General features: G+C 42.1%; 1 protein-coding gene across 1 annotated transcript; it reads right to left on the minus strand.

Annotated features, from left to right (window-relative positions):
- Positions 1-6352: 6352 nt before the first annotated feature.
- Positions 6353-11810, minus strand: LOC125450335 (probable G-protein coupled receptor 139). Its single transcript, XM_048526320.2, has 2 exons — positions 11714-11810; positions 6353-7248 (listed from the first exon to the last, which is right to left on the minus strand). Exons 1-2 carry the CDS (start codon positions 11796-11798, stop codon positions 6353-6355), a joined length of 981 nt encoding a protein of 326 aa, XP_048382277.2. The 5' UTR covers positions 11799-11810.
- Positions 11811-20431: the final 8621 nt, after the last annotated feature.

Consider the following 20431-nt stretch of genomic DNA (forward strand, 5'->3'; position numbering starts at 1 on the left):
GGGTGGAAGGCGTCAAAAATTAGACATCATCGATTTCAGGTGAGAAGGGAAAAATTGAAACAGGAGTGAAGTGGCGACAATTTCATTCTGTATATATGGAATGAGCTGCCAGAGGAGTTGAAGGACGCTGGTCCATTCGCAACATTTAAAAGGCATTTGGATGGATACGTGAATAGAACAAGTTTCAAGGGTTATGCTGGCAAATGGGATGAGATTTATTTAGGATATCCAGTCAGTATGGAGAAGTTTGACCAAAGGGTGTGTTTCCGTGCTGTACACCTCTACAATTAGAACTCTAGTTCAACAATTTGATCTATATTTAGTGAAGTGGATAAAGTAAGCAAGTAGTTTTTTTTTTCTGATTTTACAGGTCACACAGGTATATCTGCTGATTATACAGGTTGTGGAGAAAGTTTGCTGTGAAGATAGTGATTCTGTTTAGAGATAGGTGAAGTGGTTGGACACAATTTGGGAGATAGAGAGTACAATTTGGCAACAACTTTAAATCGAAGAACATTTTCCAACAGAATGCAGCTGTATCAAAGGATATAATTGCACTGTTTAAGAATAACTAAAAATCACAAATTTTAAAATACTGTGTATGATCTCCGAAAGGCAAACTGCATGTGAACTGTTACTACAAGGCGTGGAGGTGTGGAACTGGGGTTGAGAAAATCAGAAGTGACACAACACCAGATTATGGACTGTGGCAATTCTATCACTTTTTGAAAAGGTTGTTTTGTCCTGGGCATTTCACAGGTAGTAAAGGCTGAGGTGTTGAAGTTTCTCGGTTAAGAAGACTTTCTGCTTTTTTGTTCGAAACAGTTTGACAATGGAAGGGGTGTGGCCTGTCCTTCCAGATTCGGCTTCCTCCTTTTGTTTTGGCTGTAGCAGTGACGAGGTGTTTGAGACCAAGAAAGGCCACATAATTCAGTATAAGTTTTCTCACTGGGACTTTCTCTGAAATCTCTTTTGATGGTGTTCTCTTGTGGATTGGATACTTGCCAATAAGAATTTGTTTGAATTTAACTTTTTGGCAAGGCTTGTGTTTATGGAATGCTATTTTACTGGAACAATTAATTAACAATAGTTCCTGCATCTATACAGTTATGTATAAAGGATAAAGGAGAGGTGTGGTGGAAACTCGTTTTCAAATAAACCTGTTGGATTCTGACTTCTCACGTTATTGCAAGGGATATCGGGTACACAATTGGAAGATTTGATACAACTGCGTAACACATTGGCAAGAGCAACTAATGAATCAATAGAGTTTTGACATTCTTTTATTTGAAGTCGGGTATGCTTGTGTGGCCAACAGTTCAGTCAGCTGTTTCTTGTGGTTAATGTATTGATGATGAGGCGGGGGGAAGAATTAGGAAAATTTCTGCCATGAGATGGTGCACCATCCTCATGGCCAGTATTTATTACCTTCCCTAATTGCTGTGGAGAGGTCAGTTTTGACCTGCTTTTGATAATTACTCTATAGGCCACAGAAGCATCAGTTAGTTCCAGGACTGTATACACTGGCATCTTGAACCATTGCAATCCATATTCTGCAGGTAGATCCACAACATCAAGAAGAACTATGAAAAGGACAGAGAATGAATGGTTACGTGTTTCCATGTGAGGGTGATAAGTGGCGTGAAGGGGAACTTACAGGGTGTGATGTTCCGATATATCTGTTCCCATTGTCCTTTCAGGCAGAAGTGGTTTTGATTTTGGAAGGTGTTGTCTCAGGATCGTTGGTCACTTTCTACAGTGCTTCTTGAGGATAGGAGACGCTGCTGGTACTGAGCATCAGGGTTTGCGAGAGTCAATATTTATTCACAGATCCATACAGCACAGTAAAGGCCCTTCAGCCCAACAGGACTACTCTGACATAAACTGTTTCAAGACTAAAAGAGACTCCGATACCTTTTTTCCAACGTCAAACTTCAGAACTTCCTCATTGTACCTTTTTTTTCTTGAATTTCAGACCCACATTCTTCTTTACCATTGTGAAGCTGAAGACCGATATTGATTCAACACCCTTCCTATATCCTGTGGCTTCACACAGGTTGCCCTCTTGGTCCATCATGGCCCTTCTCCTGATCTTGTTAACCTCTTCCCTTTTAACATGTTTATAAAATAGCTGAGGAGTCTCCATAATCATGTTTGCAAGTCCTTTCTCATGCCTCTTTTTGCGCTTTTAATTGCTTTCTTAAGTTCCTTCCTGCACTTCCTGTATTTTTGCAGGCCAAAGCTCATTGCTCCCTTTGGACTTGCAAAAAGCTTTTATCCAGTCATGAATTGTGTTTATCCGGGAGTCACATGAAACCAGCTTCCATACCAACTGGTTTATCTCACATCTCAAGATTTCAAAGAGACGCTCATTCATCATGTGACATCACCTGATAAAGGGGTTGCACTCCACAAGCTTGTGAATTCAGAAATTTGTCGGATGAGAGACTGGTGTCCTGTGGCTCATGACATTGTCCACCCCAGTCCAACACTGGCACCTCCACACCATCAATTACCTTAGACATCCAGAATTCTGAATTTTTTCCAGCTTCATTTACCTGTAAAACGTACTCCCCAGCTACTTTTTGAAATCCCCACCCGCCAACACCAACTGCTCCACTGTAGAAGTATCCTCAAGGAGTTGTTCTGACAGATCCGGCATTATTTCAACAAAATCTGCCATAACTCCCCTCCCCCAATCCAAAGCCATCTTTTACGCACCAATATTTTTCTTGTTCAGAACAAATTTGAACTGCAGTGTGTTATCGTTGCTGTCGCCAAAAATTTCCCTTCCTGCAACATTGAACACTTGACAAACAAAGTTGCTGGAAAAGCTCAACAGGTTTGGAAGCATCTGTGAAGGGAAAAAGAGGCAACATTTGGGTCAGTGACCGTTCTTCAGAACTGGCCAATGGACCCAAAATGATAACTCTGTTTGTTTTTTCTCCTTCAGATTCTACCAGACTTACTAAGCTTTTCCAGCAACTTTGTTGTTGTCCCTGACGTACAACATTCGCAGTTCTTTTGGTTTTTATTTCACTTAAAGGAATCTACGGCTTATGGGGAGAGTGCAGGGAAGTGGAGTTCAGATGCCCATCAGCCATAATTAAATGGCAGAGTGGACTCGATGGGCTGAATGGCCTTACTTCAACTGCTATGTCTTATGGTCTTGTGGCCAATCACCCCCCCGGCTTCTTTACCCAGAACCAGATCCTCTATGATGACATGTTGGCCTCGTATGTATTGACAGAAACTCCCCTGGATACATTTGAAGAAATCCATCACGTCTAAATGCTTGACATTATGACTGTGCCAATTCACATTGGGAAAGTTGAAATTCCCTCACTAAATTATCTGTTAATTACTTTTGCAAACATCTGTAAACATCTAATGCTTGCACCTCTATCTCCTACTCAGTCTTTGGGGACCAGGAAAGTCGCTGCCCCCTGTAATCGTAACAGTTCCATCATTCCCTGTGTCAATCTGTACTATAAATTCTGCAGTCTTACCTATTATATGCCTTACATCAAAATAAAGATCATCCAGCCTTAGATTTCTCTCTTGGAACTCAACAAGGCTGAACTCACCATGACTTGCTTCCTTTGTAGCTTCTGGGAGTCCACACTCAGAAGCTACACATTCCACTTTGCTGCCTTCTCATGACTTCTCCTATTTTGTTAGACTGCATATTCTATTAAATAGGTCATGAAAGTGTGAACTCTAACTCCAATGCTTGGCCTATAAAACAAAAAAGATTAAAAAGTTAACCAGTGAATGCAAGTTGACCAGGACTCAAAAACCAGAAACTTTCTCACTCTTGAATTTCTGAACGTAACAGGAGCCACACTTTGGATTCTTGCAATGTCCCTGCAGCTCTTCAATTATTGTGTTGCTCCCCACCTCCCAGCTGTTGCTGCAGCATTTCCTTTCTGCTACTCCAAGTTATATCCCCTTCTGAATATAATGTCAATTAAACAGACTGCATTACTCTGAATGGTGTCATGCTTGACTGTCAGTGGAGATGGACTCATCCTGACAAGTAAGGAATGTTCCATCACAATCTCAACTCGTGCATTGTAGATGGTGGACAGGCTTTGGGGTCAGAAAGTGAGTTACTCACTACAGTATTCCTACCCTCTCTTCCCTCGCTGTTGTTTGCACTGCATTTATATGATGAGCCCAGTTAACTCTCTGGTCAGTCATAAACCCCTGGTTGTTCATTATGGAGGGATTTGTGATGATAGTACCATTGAATGTCAAGTGTCAGTGATTAGATTTTCTGTTATTGGTGATCATTTTTGCCCCACATTTGTAGTGCAAATGTTGTTTTCCACTTGTAGACAAAGTCTGTATAATAATCTTTCTCAATCCTAGTGCGTGTGTGCTACAAAGAGTGGGATAAATAATGTCTGTGCATGGCCAGGAAATATATGGCTTAAATGAACAGGTAGACTGTTGTGGTGGATGCCATCTGAGTGCTGCAAACCTGTTCACAGTTGTTATTTCATGGTATAAACAACAGGGTGTACTGTCTCATTGGACAGACATCTCTAGATCTAATTTCGAGGAAGCAGTTTCATCCATTGCATGTGGCCAGTCATTAGATTGGAAAGCATCCTGTCCAAATGCATCATCACTTAGTCTGGCAACTGCTCTGCCCAGCCAGCAACAAAAAGTAGCGTTCCTTCATTGTCATGGTCAACACTTCCGAGGACCTCAAAAGCAGCAAATATAATCAGAGGCTCTCCCACCCTGTTATAATCCCTCTCATTTTCCATCAACAAGAGATAAAGGTTGAAAGCATGAAGCAACAGATTTCGGCACAGCTTCTTCCCTGCAGTTATCAGACTAACAAGCAGACCTCTCCTGTATTAATCTTTTCTACACACTTGCTCTCTGGCTGTAACACTATATTCTGCATTCTGTGCTATGAGCCTGATGTACCTATGTAAGTTATGATTTGTCTGGATAGCACGAAATACAATACTTTTCACTCACTCTCTTGGTACATGTGACAATAAAAAATCAAACCTGATCATGACTGTTCATTGACATTATTGCCCAAAGCCTGTTCTGCCCACTTATTCCTTGATGTCTTTACAGTAAGAACAGAAAAGTAAAGTAGAACTTTCTTGAAAGTCCTGCAGAAAGCAGAGACAGAGATAAGGGAGAAGAGACCTGAACATTCACCTACTAGGTGCTTTGGAGGGAGAAGACACATGTAGCAAGTTGTTGTGCATTTCAAGTGAGTGTGTATAAATCAAAGCACAGTTAGCGTATAGTAATAAGTTCTTTCTGCCCTTTCCTATGCAAATAGCCATGTTACATTGTGTTTTCCAATTCCCTGGGACTTACCTTGAATCTAAAATTAGTTGAAGAGGATTACCGATCCATCCAATATCTCTGTAGTTATTTATCTTTGGGCCCCAGGATTCAGTATTGAGTTGTAAATTAGGCGCATGTTGAAGGGGTTTGTGATAACATAGTTTGAGGTTAAACGAACACAGCAGGCCTAGCAGCATCAGAGGAGCAGGAAAGTGGACATTTTAGGTCAATACCCTTCTTCATTTGAAGGTTTGTGATGTTGTGTTCAGGATTATCTGCTCATACCAGCAATTAGGAATTTCTGTTAAGAGGTGAGTCCACTGAACTAGAGTCTGCTTTTCAGAACCATTCAACGGGAATTGACTGGAAGTAGACAAGACCATGATATGCTTAATGGGAAGAAAATATTGCACTGATATAATTGTAATAGCCAGAAAACCCAAGTGGAAAATAATTGGAAAGTGAAATAGAAGGAAGCTTGGAATCAAAAATTTACTCTGTTATACTGTGGACTGGCTTATTGACAGGATGGTGGCGGTTGATGCAAGAGTCACTTTCAGAGCGGAAATAGATTAGACCTTGAATAGAAAAATGAATAAAGAATTTCTCCGATCTCTGATCTCTGTTCGATGGGCAAAACCCTGGTGCTCTGTGTTGTTGTCTCAGTGGGTGGCATGTTGGCTGAGTGGTTAGCACTGCATTCTCACAGCACCAGGGATTTGGGTATGATTGCACCCTCGGGAAACTGTCTGGGTGGAGTTTGCAATTCTCCCCGTGTCTGCATGAGTTTCCTCCCACAGTCCAAAGATGTGCAGGCGAGGTGGATCAGCCATGCTAAATAACTCATAGTGTTCAGGGGTGTGTGGGTTATAGGGGGATGGATCTGTGTGGGATGCTTCAAGGGGCAGTGTGGACTTGTTGGGCCGAACAGCCTGTTTCCACACTGTAGGCTACCTAATTAATATTCAGCTCAGCTATTTAAAAAAAGATTTCTGAGATGGTGCCGAAATCAACTCCACGAAAACAATTACATTGACTGTTTGGATCTGAGAATTAGAGTGAAAGGGAGCTTCACAACCGCTTTTAGCTGCTCTCGGAATTGTGTCTGGGTCACTGTGTATATGCAAGTGTTTGTGCAAGTACTGAGGAGCTGCAGCAGGTATGCGATGGTACCTGCTGCTGGGGAAAGTGGAGGATAATCAAACAGTGATGCAATTCTTTGACAAAGGAAACATATATTATAAGGGGTCCACAAAATAATGAAGCTGCCTGAGATTGTAAAGAGTAAAATGATGGATTTTCTGCGTTTGTCCATCTCTGGGTCACTGGGCTTCTCGCCGGCACTGTCCTTCTGGAGTCTTCTGCGGGCTTTGCTTGCTATGAAAACATGTCTGACAGTCAGAGTGTTCAAAACAAGAATAATAATGAATGGCAGTAAAGGGGATAGTACACGATGGAACATAGCATAAGTCATCCAGAATATTGAAGTGTAATAGTCTGGTTTTATGACACAAAACCACGGCAGGTTGTTGAAGATATACTTGGATTGGAACTTGAAATACCAGGGAATGCTTTCAATATAGCTCAGCACACTCACTGTTGCAATAACCATGACCGCAGTTTTCTCTGTGCAGTATTTGGTTTTCAGCTTCTGGCAGCAAATGGCCACAAATCGATCAAAGGTGAAAGCAATGGTCAGCCAGACGGAATTCATTGTGGTCGCAGGAATGAGCATCGTAACCAAACTACAGACATAAGTAATATCGAGGAAAGACACTGGGAAATACATTATAAGCCACCTCAGCATCACATCAGTTATAACAACAAGGAAATCAGCTGCTGCCATTGCTATCAGGTAGAACGTGATGCATCTTGAGAGACCACAGTTCCTCCACGACAGAATCACAATCGCCAACAAGTTAACTTGAACACATAAAGAAAACCAGAGATAATGGGACCTGCAGATGCTGGAGAATCCAAGATAACAAAGCGTGAAGCTGGATGAACACAGCAGGCCAAGCAGCATCTCAGGAGCACAAAATCCAATATTTCGTGCCTGGACCCTTCAGAGAGTTCTTGGCCTGAAAGGTCAGCTTTTGGGCTCCTGAGATGCTGCTTGGCCTGCTGAGTTCATCCAGCCCCTCACTTTGTTCACACAAAGAAAACTAGGTGGCCGCATTTAATACATGACTTTAACCAGGGTTTCTGCTGAATCTGCGGCATCAAACATATTGTTAACTTAAATTTTATTCCACAAGTGTTTTCCACAGGCATTTTTTTGAGAACATTATCACTCTTTGTAATTGTAAGGAACTGACATACGATCAAGCTCAAAAAAGTAAGAAATCTCAAATATTACACTGCAGACAATGTCACAGGCACCACTGTCACAAAAGTCAACAGGCAATAGTTGCTGGAGTAGGCCATTCGGCCCTTCGATCCAGCACCACCATTCATGATGATCGTGGCTGATCATCCACAATCGGTATCCAGAGTCACCATCCCAGGATATGCCCTGTACTACTGGCACAACTGACCTCACACAGGTGGCAACACAGTGGTAAATGATGAGATGGGTTTTGTCCCTGGAAGTCCAAAACATTGACTCTGGATGTCTTCGAGGCTCAGAATCAGATTAAACATGGGCATAGAGACATGCCAATTATTACCACATTCTGCTCTTACTCAGATTTTGAATTTGCATCCTTCAATAATGAACACTTCCAGGGAGGGCTCAGGATGGCAAGTGTGGAAAAGGTAATCTGGCTGGGGAAATTCAATGTTCCCTACCAACATTACCTCAGCCCGACACATCAAGCTGTTCAAGGTCCAAAAGTACATAACTGCTAGAACGTGCCTACGGTGAGTGATGATGGAACCAGCAAATCAGGGGAAAAGTATACTTTACCTCATCCTTGTCAATCTGCTGGCTGCATAGGCTTCAGTCCATGAAAATAACTATAAGGGTGACCACTGCACAGTCCTTGTGGAAAATAAATGCCACATGCACATTGAGAATACCCTCCATGTTGAATCGCACTATCATGATGCGGAATGAGATGTCAAACAGTTCTATCAACTGAAGAATGGGATTCTGTGAGGCACGGTGGGGCATCATCAGCTACAGATTCATACCCTTAAAACAAATTGTTACCTCGTGGCCCAGCACATCCACCACTGTACCATTTCCATCAAGCCTGAGGATTAGCCCTCGTTCACTGGAGCGTGGAGGACAGCATGACAGGAGCAGGACCAGGCATTCCAGAAAATGAGGTGTCAATCGGGCTAAGCTATCAAACAGGAACACATGTGTACCATACAGCATAAGCAACATGTGGCAAAGAGCTAAGTGATCCCACAATCGATTAAGCAAATTGATCACATATCAAATTTGAAAGAAAACAAACTTAAGGTGTAGGAGGCTATACAAATATTGCCGTCTTCCATGATGGAAGAGCTAAGCTCTTCAGTGGAAAAGATAAATCTGAAGTATTCATATCAAACATTGGCCAGAAGTTCCATGATGAGATCCATCTTGGCCTGCCGCAGTGATCCCCAGCATTATAGCTGACTGTTTTTAGCCACTTTGATTCACTCTACATGATATCAAGGAACAATTGGAAGCATTGGAGGCTGCAAAGGACACAGGTTCTGAAAGCAATACCGTAGTCATGCTGAACATTTCTGCGACCAAACCCCAGCCATGCTGATTCAGTTCAGTGATAGCATTGACATTCACATGACAATGTGGAAAATTGCCTGGCAGTGTTTGATTATGCAAAAAGCAGAACAAATCCTCGACATCGAAGTGAAAGAAGTTATCACCAACAGTGCTATCATCGGCACTTGTGAACCACCGATTTGTTCACCGATGCCCAGTTTGTATTCTGCCAGATCTGCTCTGCTCCTGAATTCAAAAGTGGATGAAAAGAGCTGAATTCGAGGTGAGGTGACCATGCCAGCCTTTGATGTCAAGGCTTCATTTGACCAAGTGTGGCTGAAGGACCCTTTCTGCCGCAATGAGCCACTTAAATAGAATACATGGAAGGAGTCAAATTTTGTATGATGATTGTCTGGACTGCGTACATGAATTTCTGTCATTTTTTTCAGTCCTGGGCAGAGCAATTGCCATACGAGGCCATCATGTACTCCAACAGAATACTTTCAATGGTGCATCAGAAGTATGGACGTGCCAAATTTCCTGAGCTGCCTGACGAAGAAGTGGCTTTGTTGTGCCTACTTGGCTGTTGCACTTATATTGAACGTCTAGGACAGTTCATTGATTATCGCCACACTAAGACAACTTGATGCTCTTCACTGTCTCAACCTCAAGTCCCTTGATTGTAGATGGAGTCGTGTTGTCTTCCTTTCTTTCTGATGTTGATGATCAGTTGTTTCATATTTCCAACATGAATAGACAGGATGATTTTCTTTGCACCACTTCATCGTGCCCTCTATCTCCCTTCTGTACTTGGATTTGTTATTGTTAGGTTTGCATCCCGCTACGGTGGTGTCATCAGTGAATTTGTAGATGGCATTCATTCAGAGTTTGGCAACACAGTCGTAGGTGCACAGGGAGTACAGGAGGGGGCTGAGTACACCTCCTTGAGGAGCTCTCAATGTTGAATGTTATAGTGGAGTAGGTACCGTTATCTACCATCACTGTGGCCTGTGGGTCAGGAAGCTGAAGATCCAGCTGCAGAAAGCAGAGCTGAGACCAAGGTCTCTCAGTTTTGAGATGAGTCTGGTGTTCCTCAGTGTTCTCGGTCGAAAAGCTGCTTTATCAATGACCTTCCCTCCATCAGACCAGAAGTGGAGATGTGCAAATCAGCAAACAATGTTCAGCACCTTTCACAATTCCTCAGATACTGAAGCCATCTATTTTCAAATGACAAGAAATACAATGGCTACAAGACTTCTGCCCACAGGGAGTGGTGCGTAGGCAGAATAGGCTGCCAGGGCAAGTGGTTGAGGCAGACACAATAGTGACGCTTATAAAAATACATTTGGATATGTATAAGGATGGGAAAGATGGGCAATTGGAATGAGCTGAGCGGGCAACATAATCCATGGACCAGTTTGGGACAAAGAGCCTGTTTATATGCTGTATTACTGTATGAATCCACAACTGTGTAAGAGCAAATCAGAGACTAAAATGCTGCAGTGAAAAACGTGCCTCTTGACCTCCAAAGCCTGTCCACCATCTACAATACACAATTCAGGAATGAGATGGAACACTCCTCACTTGACTGGATGGGGACAGTTTCAACATCACTCAGGCTTGATGCCATCGAGGAGGTTGTTTTATCCTTGTTTGGAATCGCATCCACAAGCATTTAGTCCCTTCACTGCCAATTTCTTGTAGCTGAAGAGTGTATCATCTGCAAGATGCACTGCAGAAATTTGTCAAAGATCCTTTGACCACACCCTCCAAGACCACGACTACATCCATTCAGAACCATTGAGCAGACACGTGGGAACATCAATCCGAGCTAGTTCCGTCCTAAGCCAGTCGCCATCTTGATTGGAAAATTCGTCACTATTCCTTCACTGTTAATGGGTCAAAATCCTTCAAATTTCAACTGGGAGTCAAATACAACACATGAACTACAATGTCAAAGACCACCACCCTCTCAAGGGCATAGTAGGGATGGGCAATAACCGTTGGATATGTACAACATCGATGTTCCATGCGGGAAAAGAGAAAGTACTTTGGTACTGAACAAAGCAGAGAAGAGCATGAGTTGCCAATCAGCATTCGAGTCTGAGAACCCCCATGGATGCAATAACGGCGAAGCAGGTTGTGGTGTGAATTTCACTAAGCTGTATGCCCCTAAGGTTTGAATTTGCTATTCGTCAAAATGTTTTTCAGCATAACTCACTGCCAAGAATGAAGTAGCTGCCAATGATCACTAAATTATAAGCTGTTATGATTTATTTTTCATTCAAATACACTATTTTCTTCTAAGATATTGGTTCTTTTCACAAGGTTGCACGTTTCCACGTCTAATCAATGACCATTGGCTGTTTCCTTTATTTGAATGTAGAATAAATTATCAGAAATAGTTTTCATTGCAGGTAAAAATTAGAAGTTTTGAAATCAGCAAATTCAGTTTTGTTACACTAGTCAAACTGCACAATCACTCTTAAAATTATGAAGGAGTGTCGTGAAGTTTTTATATTAAATGCCATTACATTTGATTAAGGTTTCCTGATTGCTCCGTAGCTGTTTTTGTTAAAAAAAATTTAAAATTGAATGAATAACTTAGGAAAGAGAAAACCATGTAATAAGTTGCAATTTTGTTGAGCCACATTGTTGTCCAGGCACAGTTCATTCTCCAACAGAAACGGCTAAGGAAATGCACAGAAGTGGACAGATGTTACTTACCAGACACTCCAAGAACCACAAGCACAGGACAGTAAACAAACTCAACATCAGCAAGTGTTGGTAGTGCATTGAAAGGATACTTCATTTTCTCTGTCAAATGCTGCAACCTTCACTTGAAACTGTAACGAATTCAACACATTTATGTACACAACAAAGAATTCCTCCGTGGACATAATTAGGTCAATGTTACTTACAGTCTAATGAACAAACAGAAGATAAATCTCCAAAGTAATGGTATTGGAATAGACAGTACAAATATCTAATGTGCACTGGGATCACAGAAACACAAGTCAGCCAGAAAAATCAGCAAAAGCATCTGTGTGAATACAAAGAACAAAGAAAATTACAGCACAGGAACAGCCACTTCAGTTTACCAAGCCTGCGCCAATCCAGATCCTCAATTAACCCTGTCACCTATTTTCCAAGAATCTGTATCCCTCTGCTCGCTGCCTACTCACATATCTGTCCAGATACATCTCAAATGATGATGTCGTGCCCAACTCTACAACCTCTGCTGGCAATATGTTCCAGGCACCCATCACCCTCTGCATAAACAACTTACCACGCATATCTCCCTTAAAATTTTCCCTTCTCTCATTGAAATTGTAACCCTGAGTAATTGAGTCCCTCTCTCTGGTGAGGGGCGGGGGGGGGGGGTGGGGGGCAGGGGGAAATGCTGCGTGTCATCCAGCCTGTCTGGATGTCTCATGATTTTGTATAGGTTAATCATGTTGCCCCTCCACCTCCATCTTTCTAATGTGTATAATCCTAATCTACTCAAACTCTTTTCATAGCTCGCGCCCTCCGTACCAGGCATCAACCCTGTGAACCTTCTCTGCACCATATCCAAAGTGTCGACATCCTTTTTGTCATGTGGCAACCAGAATAGTACACAGTATTCCAAATGTGGTTGTTTACAACTGGAACATGACATGTCAAGTCTTGTACAAAATATCCTGTCCAATGATTGAAAGCATGCCATATGCCTTCTTGACCACGCTATCGACCTTGCGTTGCCACCTTCAGGGTACAATGGACCTGAACACCCAGATCTCTCTGTGCTACTCCACCAATCATGGTGTCATCTGCTAACTTGCTAATTAGGGGACAACTTCAGCAATTCTGCTGTCATCCTGGAACACTCCCGTGCCCAAGGATGCTGCAAAGATATCTAAGGCCCCAGCTCTTTCCCCTCTCGCTTCTCTTAGCAAACTGGGACAGATCCCATCCATACCTGGGGACATGTCCACCCTAATGCTTTTTTAGAATACTCAACACTTCTCTCTGCCTTATGCTGACTTGACCTTGAGTAATCAAACATCGATACCTAACTTCAACATCCGTCATGTCCCTCTCCTCAGTGAACACTGATGCAAAGTACTGATTAAGAGTCTCACTCATTTTCTCTGACTCCTCGCATAACTTCCCTCCTTTGTCCTTGAGTGGGCCAACCCTTTCTCTAGTTATCCTCTTGCTCCTTATATATGAATAAAAGGCTTTGTGATTTTCCTTAAGCCTGTTTGCTCCTTCCGTCCCTCTTAATTCATCATTTCAAGTGGATCCAACTTTCCCAACATTCTTCCAAAGCTTTGTCAGTTTGCAGTTGCCTCAGCTTTATGGATGTTTCATTTTTCCTCTTTTCTTGTCTCACAATTTCACTTATTGTTTTATCTTGTCCTTTCTGTCCCTCATTTTCACAGGGACATGTCTGTCCTGCACTCTAATCAACCTCTCTCTCAAAGCAACCCACATATCAAATGTGGATTTAACCTCAAACAACTGCTCCCAATCCACAGATCCCAGTTCCTGCCAAAGTTTGCTCTTGTTGACCTTGCCCCAATTCAGCACTCTTCCTTCAGGACGACTCATGTCTTTGTCCATCGGTATTCTAAAACTTACGGAATTGTGATTACATTTCCCAAACAAATCACCGACTGAAACTTCAACAACCTACCTGGGTCAAGCTTCAACACCTGGTCCAGTAATGACATCTTCCCGTGTTGAACTATTTACATATTGCTCTCAAAAACCCTCCTGGATGCTCCTCACAAATTCATCTCAACCCCCAACACAAAGTGAGAACCAGACAATGTTGGGAAAATTAAAATCTCCCATCACCACCTCCCTGTTGCTCCTACATCTTTCCATAAACGTATGCATGTTTGTGCCTCTATCTGATGGTCGCTGTTGGGAGGCCTGTGGTATGCCCCCAATGTAGTGACCACTCCATTCCCATTTCTGAGCTGTTTCCACATTGCCTCATTGCTTGAGGCCACCATAGTGCCCTCTTTCAGCACAGCTGTGATATCCTTTCTGAGCAGTATGCAACTCCTCCACACCTTTTACATACCTTTCTATGCCCCTTGAAGCATTTATAACCTGTGATATTTAGTTGCCAATCTTGCCCTTCCCTCAACCAAGTCACTCTACTGACCAGTACACGATGAAAAAAGAAAAAATAAAGACACTTATCTTATCAACACACCAGAGTCTTTCTTTTGGTCAGAGGATGTCGGCGGGTGGGAGATACAACACTATACAGCCACTGACCAAATGTATCAGTTGACTCACCTTCCCAGAACCCAATTTGACGGCTTCCACTCAGCTCTGCTGCCAGAATGAAGAACTTGGCTGCTGGCAGCTCCCTGGTCCTCGCGCTCACTGTTCCCGCTGCTGCAGCAGCAAAAAATGGAGGCCACTGATTGCACCAGCCTTTAATATTCCGCATTATTCCTGCTGCCCTTCAAAATGAAGGAACAATGTTGGCTATTCTCCTGTCGTCTGGGACCTCTCCTTTGATTGAACATGATGCAAAGATGACATACACGGCCCCACTGATGCCCTCCCTTAGTTCCCCCAGAACTGTGGAATAAATCCCAGATGATTTCCATTTAAGCGTATCTTCCGATCTGCCCCTGGCTTTGTACAACATAGACCATGCTGGGCACCGAATTATCATGTCCGTGAAGGTTAAAGTTGAGAAGTAACATGAATGGTACAACATATAAGTGGCAAAGTATAGAAATACTGCGATGGATGACACACCTCCTGAGTTTGCAGCACTGAAATTCAAGGAGCCGGAAATGTGATGAAAATTACACAGTTCTCTGAAAGAATGGAAAGCTGAAAACATTTGCAAGTCAGGCACCATCCACGCAGAGAAGGAGAGGACATTTCATGATAATCAATTATCAGATTAGCCTTTAATCAATCAGGAAAAATACCTTCAATTCCACATTTAAACAATACTTGGCAGTTATTATGACCTGAAGCATTTTCCGTACAATGCCCCTCCCGATCAATTGTTGTCCAAGTTGCAGTCTCCCCTCGTGCATGTAAATTTTCTCTTCAATTTGCTTTACAATTTCATGTGAATTGTCTTGCTAAGTGCACAATTAAAAGCAACAACAGAATGAATCATTTTCCAGCAATGTTTGAGGCTGAAATTTGATTTTGTTTTCTGGATTTTTTGCAGTCACATGTACCGAAGTACAGTGAAAAGCTTTGTTTTGCAAGCAATGCAGGCAGATCGTAAAGTGCTAAGACAGAGCTCTGCATGCAAATTAATGAATGCACAGGAGCTGCACAAAGCAAGATCAACATTAACAGGATCACCAGTAATTGAAGCTCGAGATGTCCATTCAGAAGCCTAATAATACCAGGTTAAAAAAAAAACTATTTTTGAACCTATTGTATGTTTTGCCTTTGAAATTTGAATTGGGGTGGTGAGGGATATGTCCAGTAGCTTCAGCATGTTGTCTGAGGAGATGGTTTTAGTGGGGTTTTGTTCTCGTTCTTGTTCTGGTACGCTGTCATTGTTTTCTTTGCTCGTGGTATGTCTATTGATGTGAATAGGGCAGTGTCATCAATGGATACCAGGGTCTCATCACCATTTGTCATTCTGATATTGATGGAGTTGAGGAATTCTTGGGCTGGCTGGGTTGAGTGAGGTGACTTGTTGAGTTGGTGCCTCAGCTTCTTTCACAGTTCTTGTCTAATCTGTGTGATGACATGTCTGCCAGGGAGACTATGGGTCGAAGGCGTGTTTCTGGTCTGTATACTTTGTGCGTCCGTTGTGTGTTTAACCAAAACATAATGCCTCACACCTATCCAAATCCATTTTCCAGTCCTCAGCAATTTGACCCAATTGATCAACGTATCTGTGTAACCTTAAAAAAGTCTTCTTTCCTGCCCAGTCAAACACCAGTTTTGTCACAAATCACAAAATTACCAACCAAACGTTCTACACTCTAGCCTAAATCCCTTACATAAATGACAAACAAAAATGGAATCAACACTGATCACTGAGGAACACTGCTGGTCACAGGCTTCCAGCCTGAAAAACAACACCCCACAACCACTCTCTGTGTCCAGCCATGAGGCCAACTTTGTATCCAGTTGGCAAGATGACCTTGAACACAATATGATTCAGTTACTAATTAGTCTGCTACAGAGAACATTGTCAAAGGCTTTACCAAAGTAAACCTTCTTCACTTATTCACTCTGTTCTACCATAACTGAGCAAAGAAAACCAAGTGCATTATCAACAGTCTTCTCAATTTTCACTCCCATCTTCAAAATATATTTCAGACTTCTGTTCCATTCCCACTTCTACGGGTCATTCTGGCATTTTACAACTTGTGACCAATTTGTGTCCAAGTATGTGATCCTGTATTTCCTGCCTAAGTCTGTTTGAATTCAATTTATCCGGAATGAGCATTGGTCTCAGTAATAATCACAAGCAGTTGCATGCCAATTCCAGCCTGTAACTAATACATCAACAGGTTCATTTTCCTCTGTGCTAATACCACGGCTACTGATGCACTACTTCCTTGAATGTAACTTAACTGGCAAACATTTTAGTTGCATTCTCCAAAATCATTTTTAACTTCTTTAAAATAAGGTTGTAGATGGGCTGTAAATGAGTCAGTTAGCATTCCAATAATTATATTTTGTCGAATTACAAAATGCTCAACAGATATTAGTAATTTCCTGTGGACTCCAATAGCCCCAAGTACAGGGAAATAAATAAATTCAGTATCAGTGAGTACTGGAAGCAGATTGAATGAATAATTCATACTCAGTGGAAAGTGATCAGTCCAAGGTTATCTAGAAATGTGATCACCATTGACACGTACAAAACACATCCTCCAGGAGTACAGTGTGGCTGTATGCTCATTGATATTAGTTAGGATCATAGAATCCCTATACTGTGGAAACGGACCCATTGGCCCAACAAGTCCACACTGAAACTTGGATAATCCCACCCAAACCCATCCCCCGATCAACCACCTGAGCCACACATCCCTAGACACTGTGGGGTATTTTAGCATCGAGAATCCACCTAACCTGCACATCTTTGGGCTGTGGGAGGAAACTAGAGCACCTAGAGGAAACCCACGCAGACACGGGGAGAATGTGAAAACTCCACAGTGAGTTTGTTTTGATATAGATTTAGGTGAAGTGTTTGGACAGTGTTTGGGAGATTGAATATAATTCAGGAAAATGTACAGCTGTCCACATTCAAAGGAAGAATTGAAAAGCTAAGCCTTAATTAAAAGACCCTTTTCAAACAGAATGCTGCTGCTTAATTGTACTGTAAGGGAATAACAAATTAGTCAAATTTTCTAAAACTGCATGTACGTGGTTTGTATGGGGAAGTATGGGGAGGCAATCGCCGAATCGAATGGGCAGGCAATGGCTGGATTGTTAATGTAGAGACCCAGATATTATTCTGGGGACCCAGGTTTGGATCCCAACATGGCAGACAACAGAACTTGAATCAATTGTCAAATGTCAGAAAACACTCTTCTATTCACAAATGCCCTTTAGGGAAGGAAACTGCCTGCCTGATCCGGTCTGGCCTCCATGTGACACCACACTCACAGCTATGTAGTTGACTATTAACAATCCTTTGGGCAATTGGGGATAGGTAATAAATGCGGCCTGGTCGGCAACACCCTCATCCCGTGAATGTATAAAGGGAGCAAAAATGCCCTCCAAAGGTAAGTTGTATTTTAACTGTTCTTACGAAATTTCAAGGTGCCAGTGTGGAAATGTGTTCGACAACATCAGAAGTCACTTGCCAGCACACGATAAACTGCAACAATCCTCTCACTGTAAAAAGCTAATTTTTTTCCTGGGTTTTTTTGACTGGTAAATGCAGAGGTTTTGAAGAGGAAGTTTAAAATGCTTTCTGCTTTTGAAAACAAAACAGTTTAACAGTAGAAGGGGAGTGGCCTCTTCTCACAGATCAGGCTTTCTACTTTTTTTAGCTCGAGAAATCACAAGATGTTTGAGACCAAAAAGGGTTGCAATCTTCAGTAAATGATTGCCAGCCGGGACTTACTCTGAAATCTCTCCTGACGGTGTTCCCTTCTGGTTTGGAAACAAGCCCATGATAATCTGTGTTTGAGTTTACCTTTTTAGCACGGGGTGTATTTATGGGATGTTACTTTATTGAAACAGTTAATTAATAATATTTACTGTATCTCGTGCACAGCTAAGTATTGCAACAGTTAAATTAGTCTAAATTCCCCATTCTTTGGTTTGTGTGTTAACTACAGTGCTTAAATGCATTTTTTTTGCTTAACATGGAGCGGTTTGACAAGTTGCATCACATATGGAGCATCCATTTCACACCTGCCTTAAAAAAAATTAGAAAAAGTTTGCGTCTGGGCTGCCTTTTTGAAATATTCTGAGGGGTTCTGGCTTGGTCCATAGCAAGTACAACAGGTTCGTAACCACGTACTTTCAAAACACTGCTCCTTCATCAGGTGAGGCATTCCTCCATTATCAGATCACCTGATGAAGGAGCAGTGCTGTGAAAGCTGATAACTTCAAATAAACCTGTTGGACTATAACCTCATGTCATCTGATAGCTCAGTGTTCTTTTTCATAATTCCATTCCAGTGTTCCTCTTTACCGGGGGATGAAGAAGAGCGGTATTCCTCCCATTAAGTGCATCAGTCCTGCCCTGATTTGCCTTAGCAACATACAACACCTCACATTTATCGAAATTAAATGCTATTTACTAAGTGTCAGGCCATTGGCCCATGTGGTCAATGTCCCATTATACTCAGAGATAACCATCTTCATTGTTCACTCAACCACAATTTTGATATCATCAGCAAGCTTACTGACAATTACTCCAACATTCACATCTAAATCATTTATATAAATGACAAAAAGCAATTAATCAAGCACCAAACCTTGCAGGACACCACTGGTCACAGGCCTTCGGTTCAAAAAACAACCCTCCACTTCCATCCTCTGCCTCCCATTTTCAAGTCAGTGTTGTATCCAAATCGAACCCAGGGAGATCTAAACTTTCAAATAAGTCTTACCTTGTTCTCTACCTTTCTCTTGACTGTGTGCTGTATTTGATTTGTTTTGCTTTTCTCAACTGTGCCAGACTCAGACTTATTTCTTTTCATATCAGCTCCAACCCTTAATAGTTTCAAGCCTCCAGGATACTTATCCCTTTCTAAGTTAGGTGCAACACATCCTCCTTATTCAGATAACTTCTACCCCATAATAGATTCCACTCTTCGGCCACACATCCATTTGATCAATCCTCCTACTCCTACTCTGACTAGCATATGGCACTGGAAGTAATCCAGATATCACTACTCGTGAGGACCTACTTTTTACCCAGCTGCCTGATTCCCTACATCCTCTCTTCAGAACTTTGTCCCTTCCTCTTCCTATTGTACATGTTGGTGTCGACGACAATGACTTCCTGCTGGTCACACTCTCCCTTTTTGAGAATATTCTGCACCGTCTCTGAGATATTCTACACCTTTGCACCAGGGAAGCAACACACTCTTCAGGTGTCCTGCTGTTGATTGCAGAAATGTATATCTCTCCCCTTTTCTAGACAGTCTCCTCTCTCAACTGATTGCTTAGAAACTGGTATAACCCATTTTGCAGATCCAGTCTCAGCACCAGAAACCTGGCTGTCAGTGGAACATTTCCCTGAGAGACTATCATCCCCTACATTTTCCAAAACAGCATCCTGATTGAGATGGGGATAGCCCCAGGAAACTCCTGCACTGTCTGACGACTCTTCCTACCTTACCTAGAGGTAACTCAGCTACTTGACTGGATCCACTTTTTTCAGCCTTTCTGAAACTAACATCCATCACACCCCCTGGTTCTTGAAAATTTCTCATTGCTTCTAATTGTCACTCCAACGGATACATGTAATCCGACAGGATTCACAACCAAACACTTCCTGCAAACACAGTCATCAATAACACAAATATTTCACTAATCACCCACATCTGGCACAAACAGCACATCTCTTGACGAAAGGCCAATTCTGCATCTTAATCTATCGACTCTCAAAAGAGCACAATCACCCTGCTGGAGAAACATTGCTCTCTGAGAAGTTAATATCTGTTTTATATTAAAACAAAATTACTTGAAAGTGCATAGAAAATTGGGAGTGAGTCAGCATGGCTATGCCGAGGGGATATCATGATGTCATGCCTGAATTTTTTAAGGAGGTAATGACACAATGGAAAGCCAATGGATGGTATCAATTTGGATTTCCACAAGGCCTTTGACAAGGTGCTACACAGGAGCCTATGAAATAAGGTGAGAGCCCATGATGTTAGTGGCAAGGCATTGGCATGGATCAAGGATTTGCCGACTGGCAGGAGGCAGAGAGTTGGGATAAATGGCTCTTTTTCAGGATTGCAGCCAATGACAATT

Source organism: Stegostoma tigrinum, chromosome 16 (assembly GCF_030684315.1).
Source record: "Stegostoma tigrinum isolate sSteTig4 chromosome 16, sSteTig4.hap1, whole genome shotgun sequence".
In the NCBI taxonomy this organism is placed as follows: Eukaryota; Metazoa; Chordata; class Chondrichthyes; order Orectolobiformes; family Stegostomatidae; genus Stegostoma; species Stegostoma tigrinum.

Coding starts and splice junctions, on each gene's coding strand:
- LOC125450335 (XM_048526320.2), bottom strand. CDS start 11,798: ATGAAGTATCCTTTCAATGCACTACCAACACTTGCTGATGTTGAGTTT. Junction 7,249..11,713: donor TGTGGTTCTTGGAGTGTCTG/GTAAGTAACATC, acceptor TATGTGTTCAAG/TTAACTTGTTGGCGATTGTG.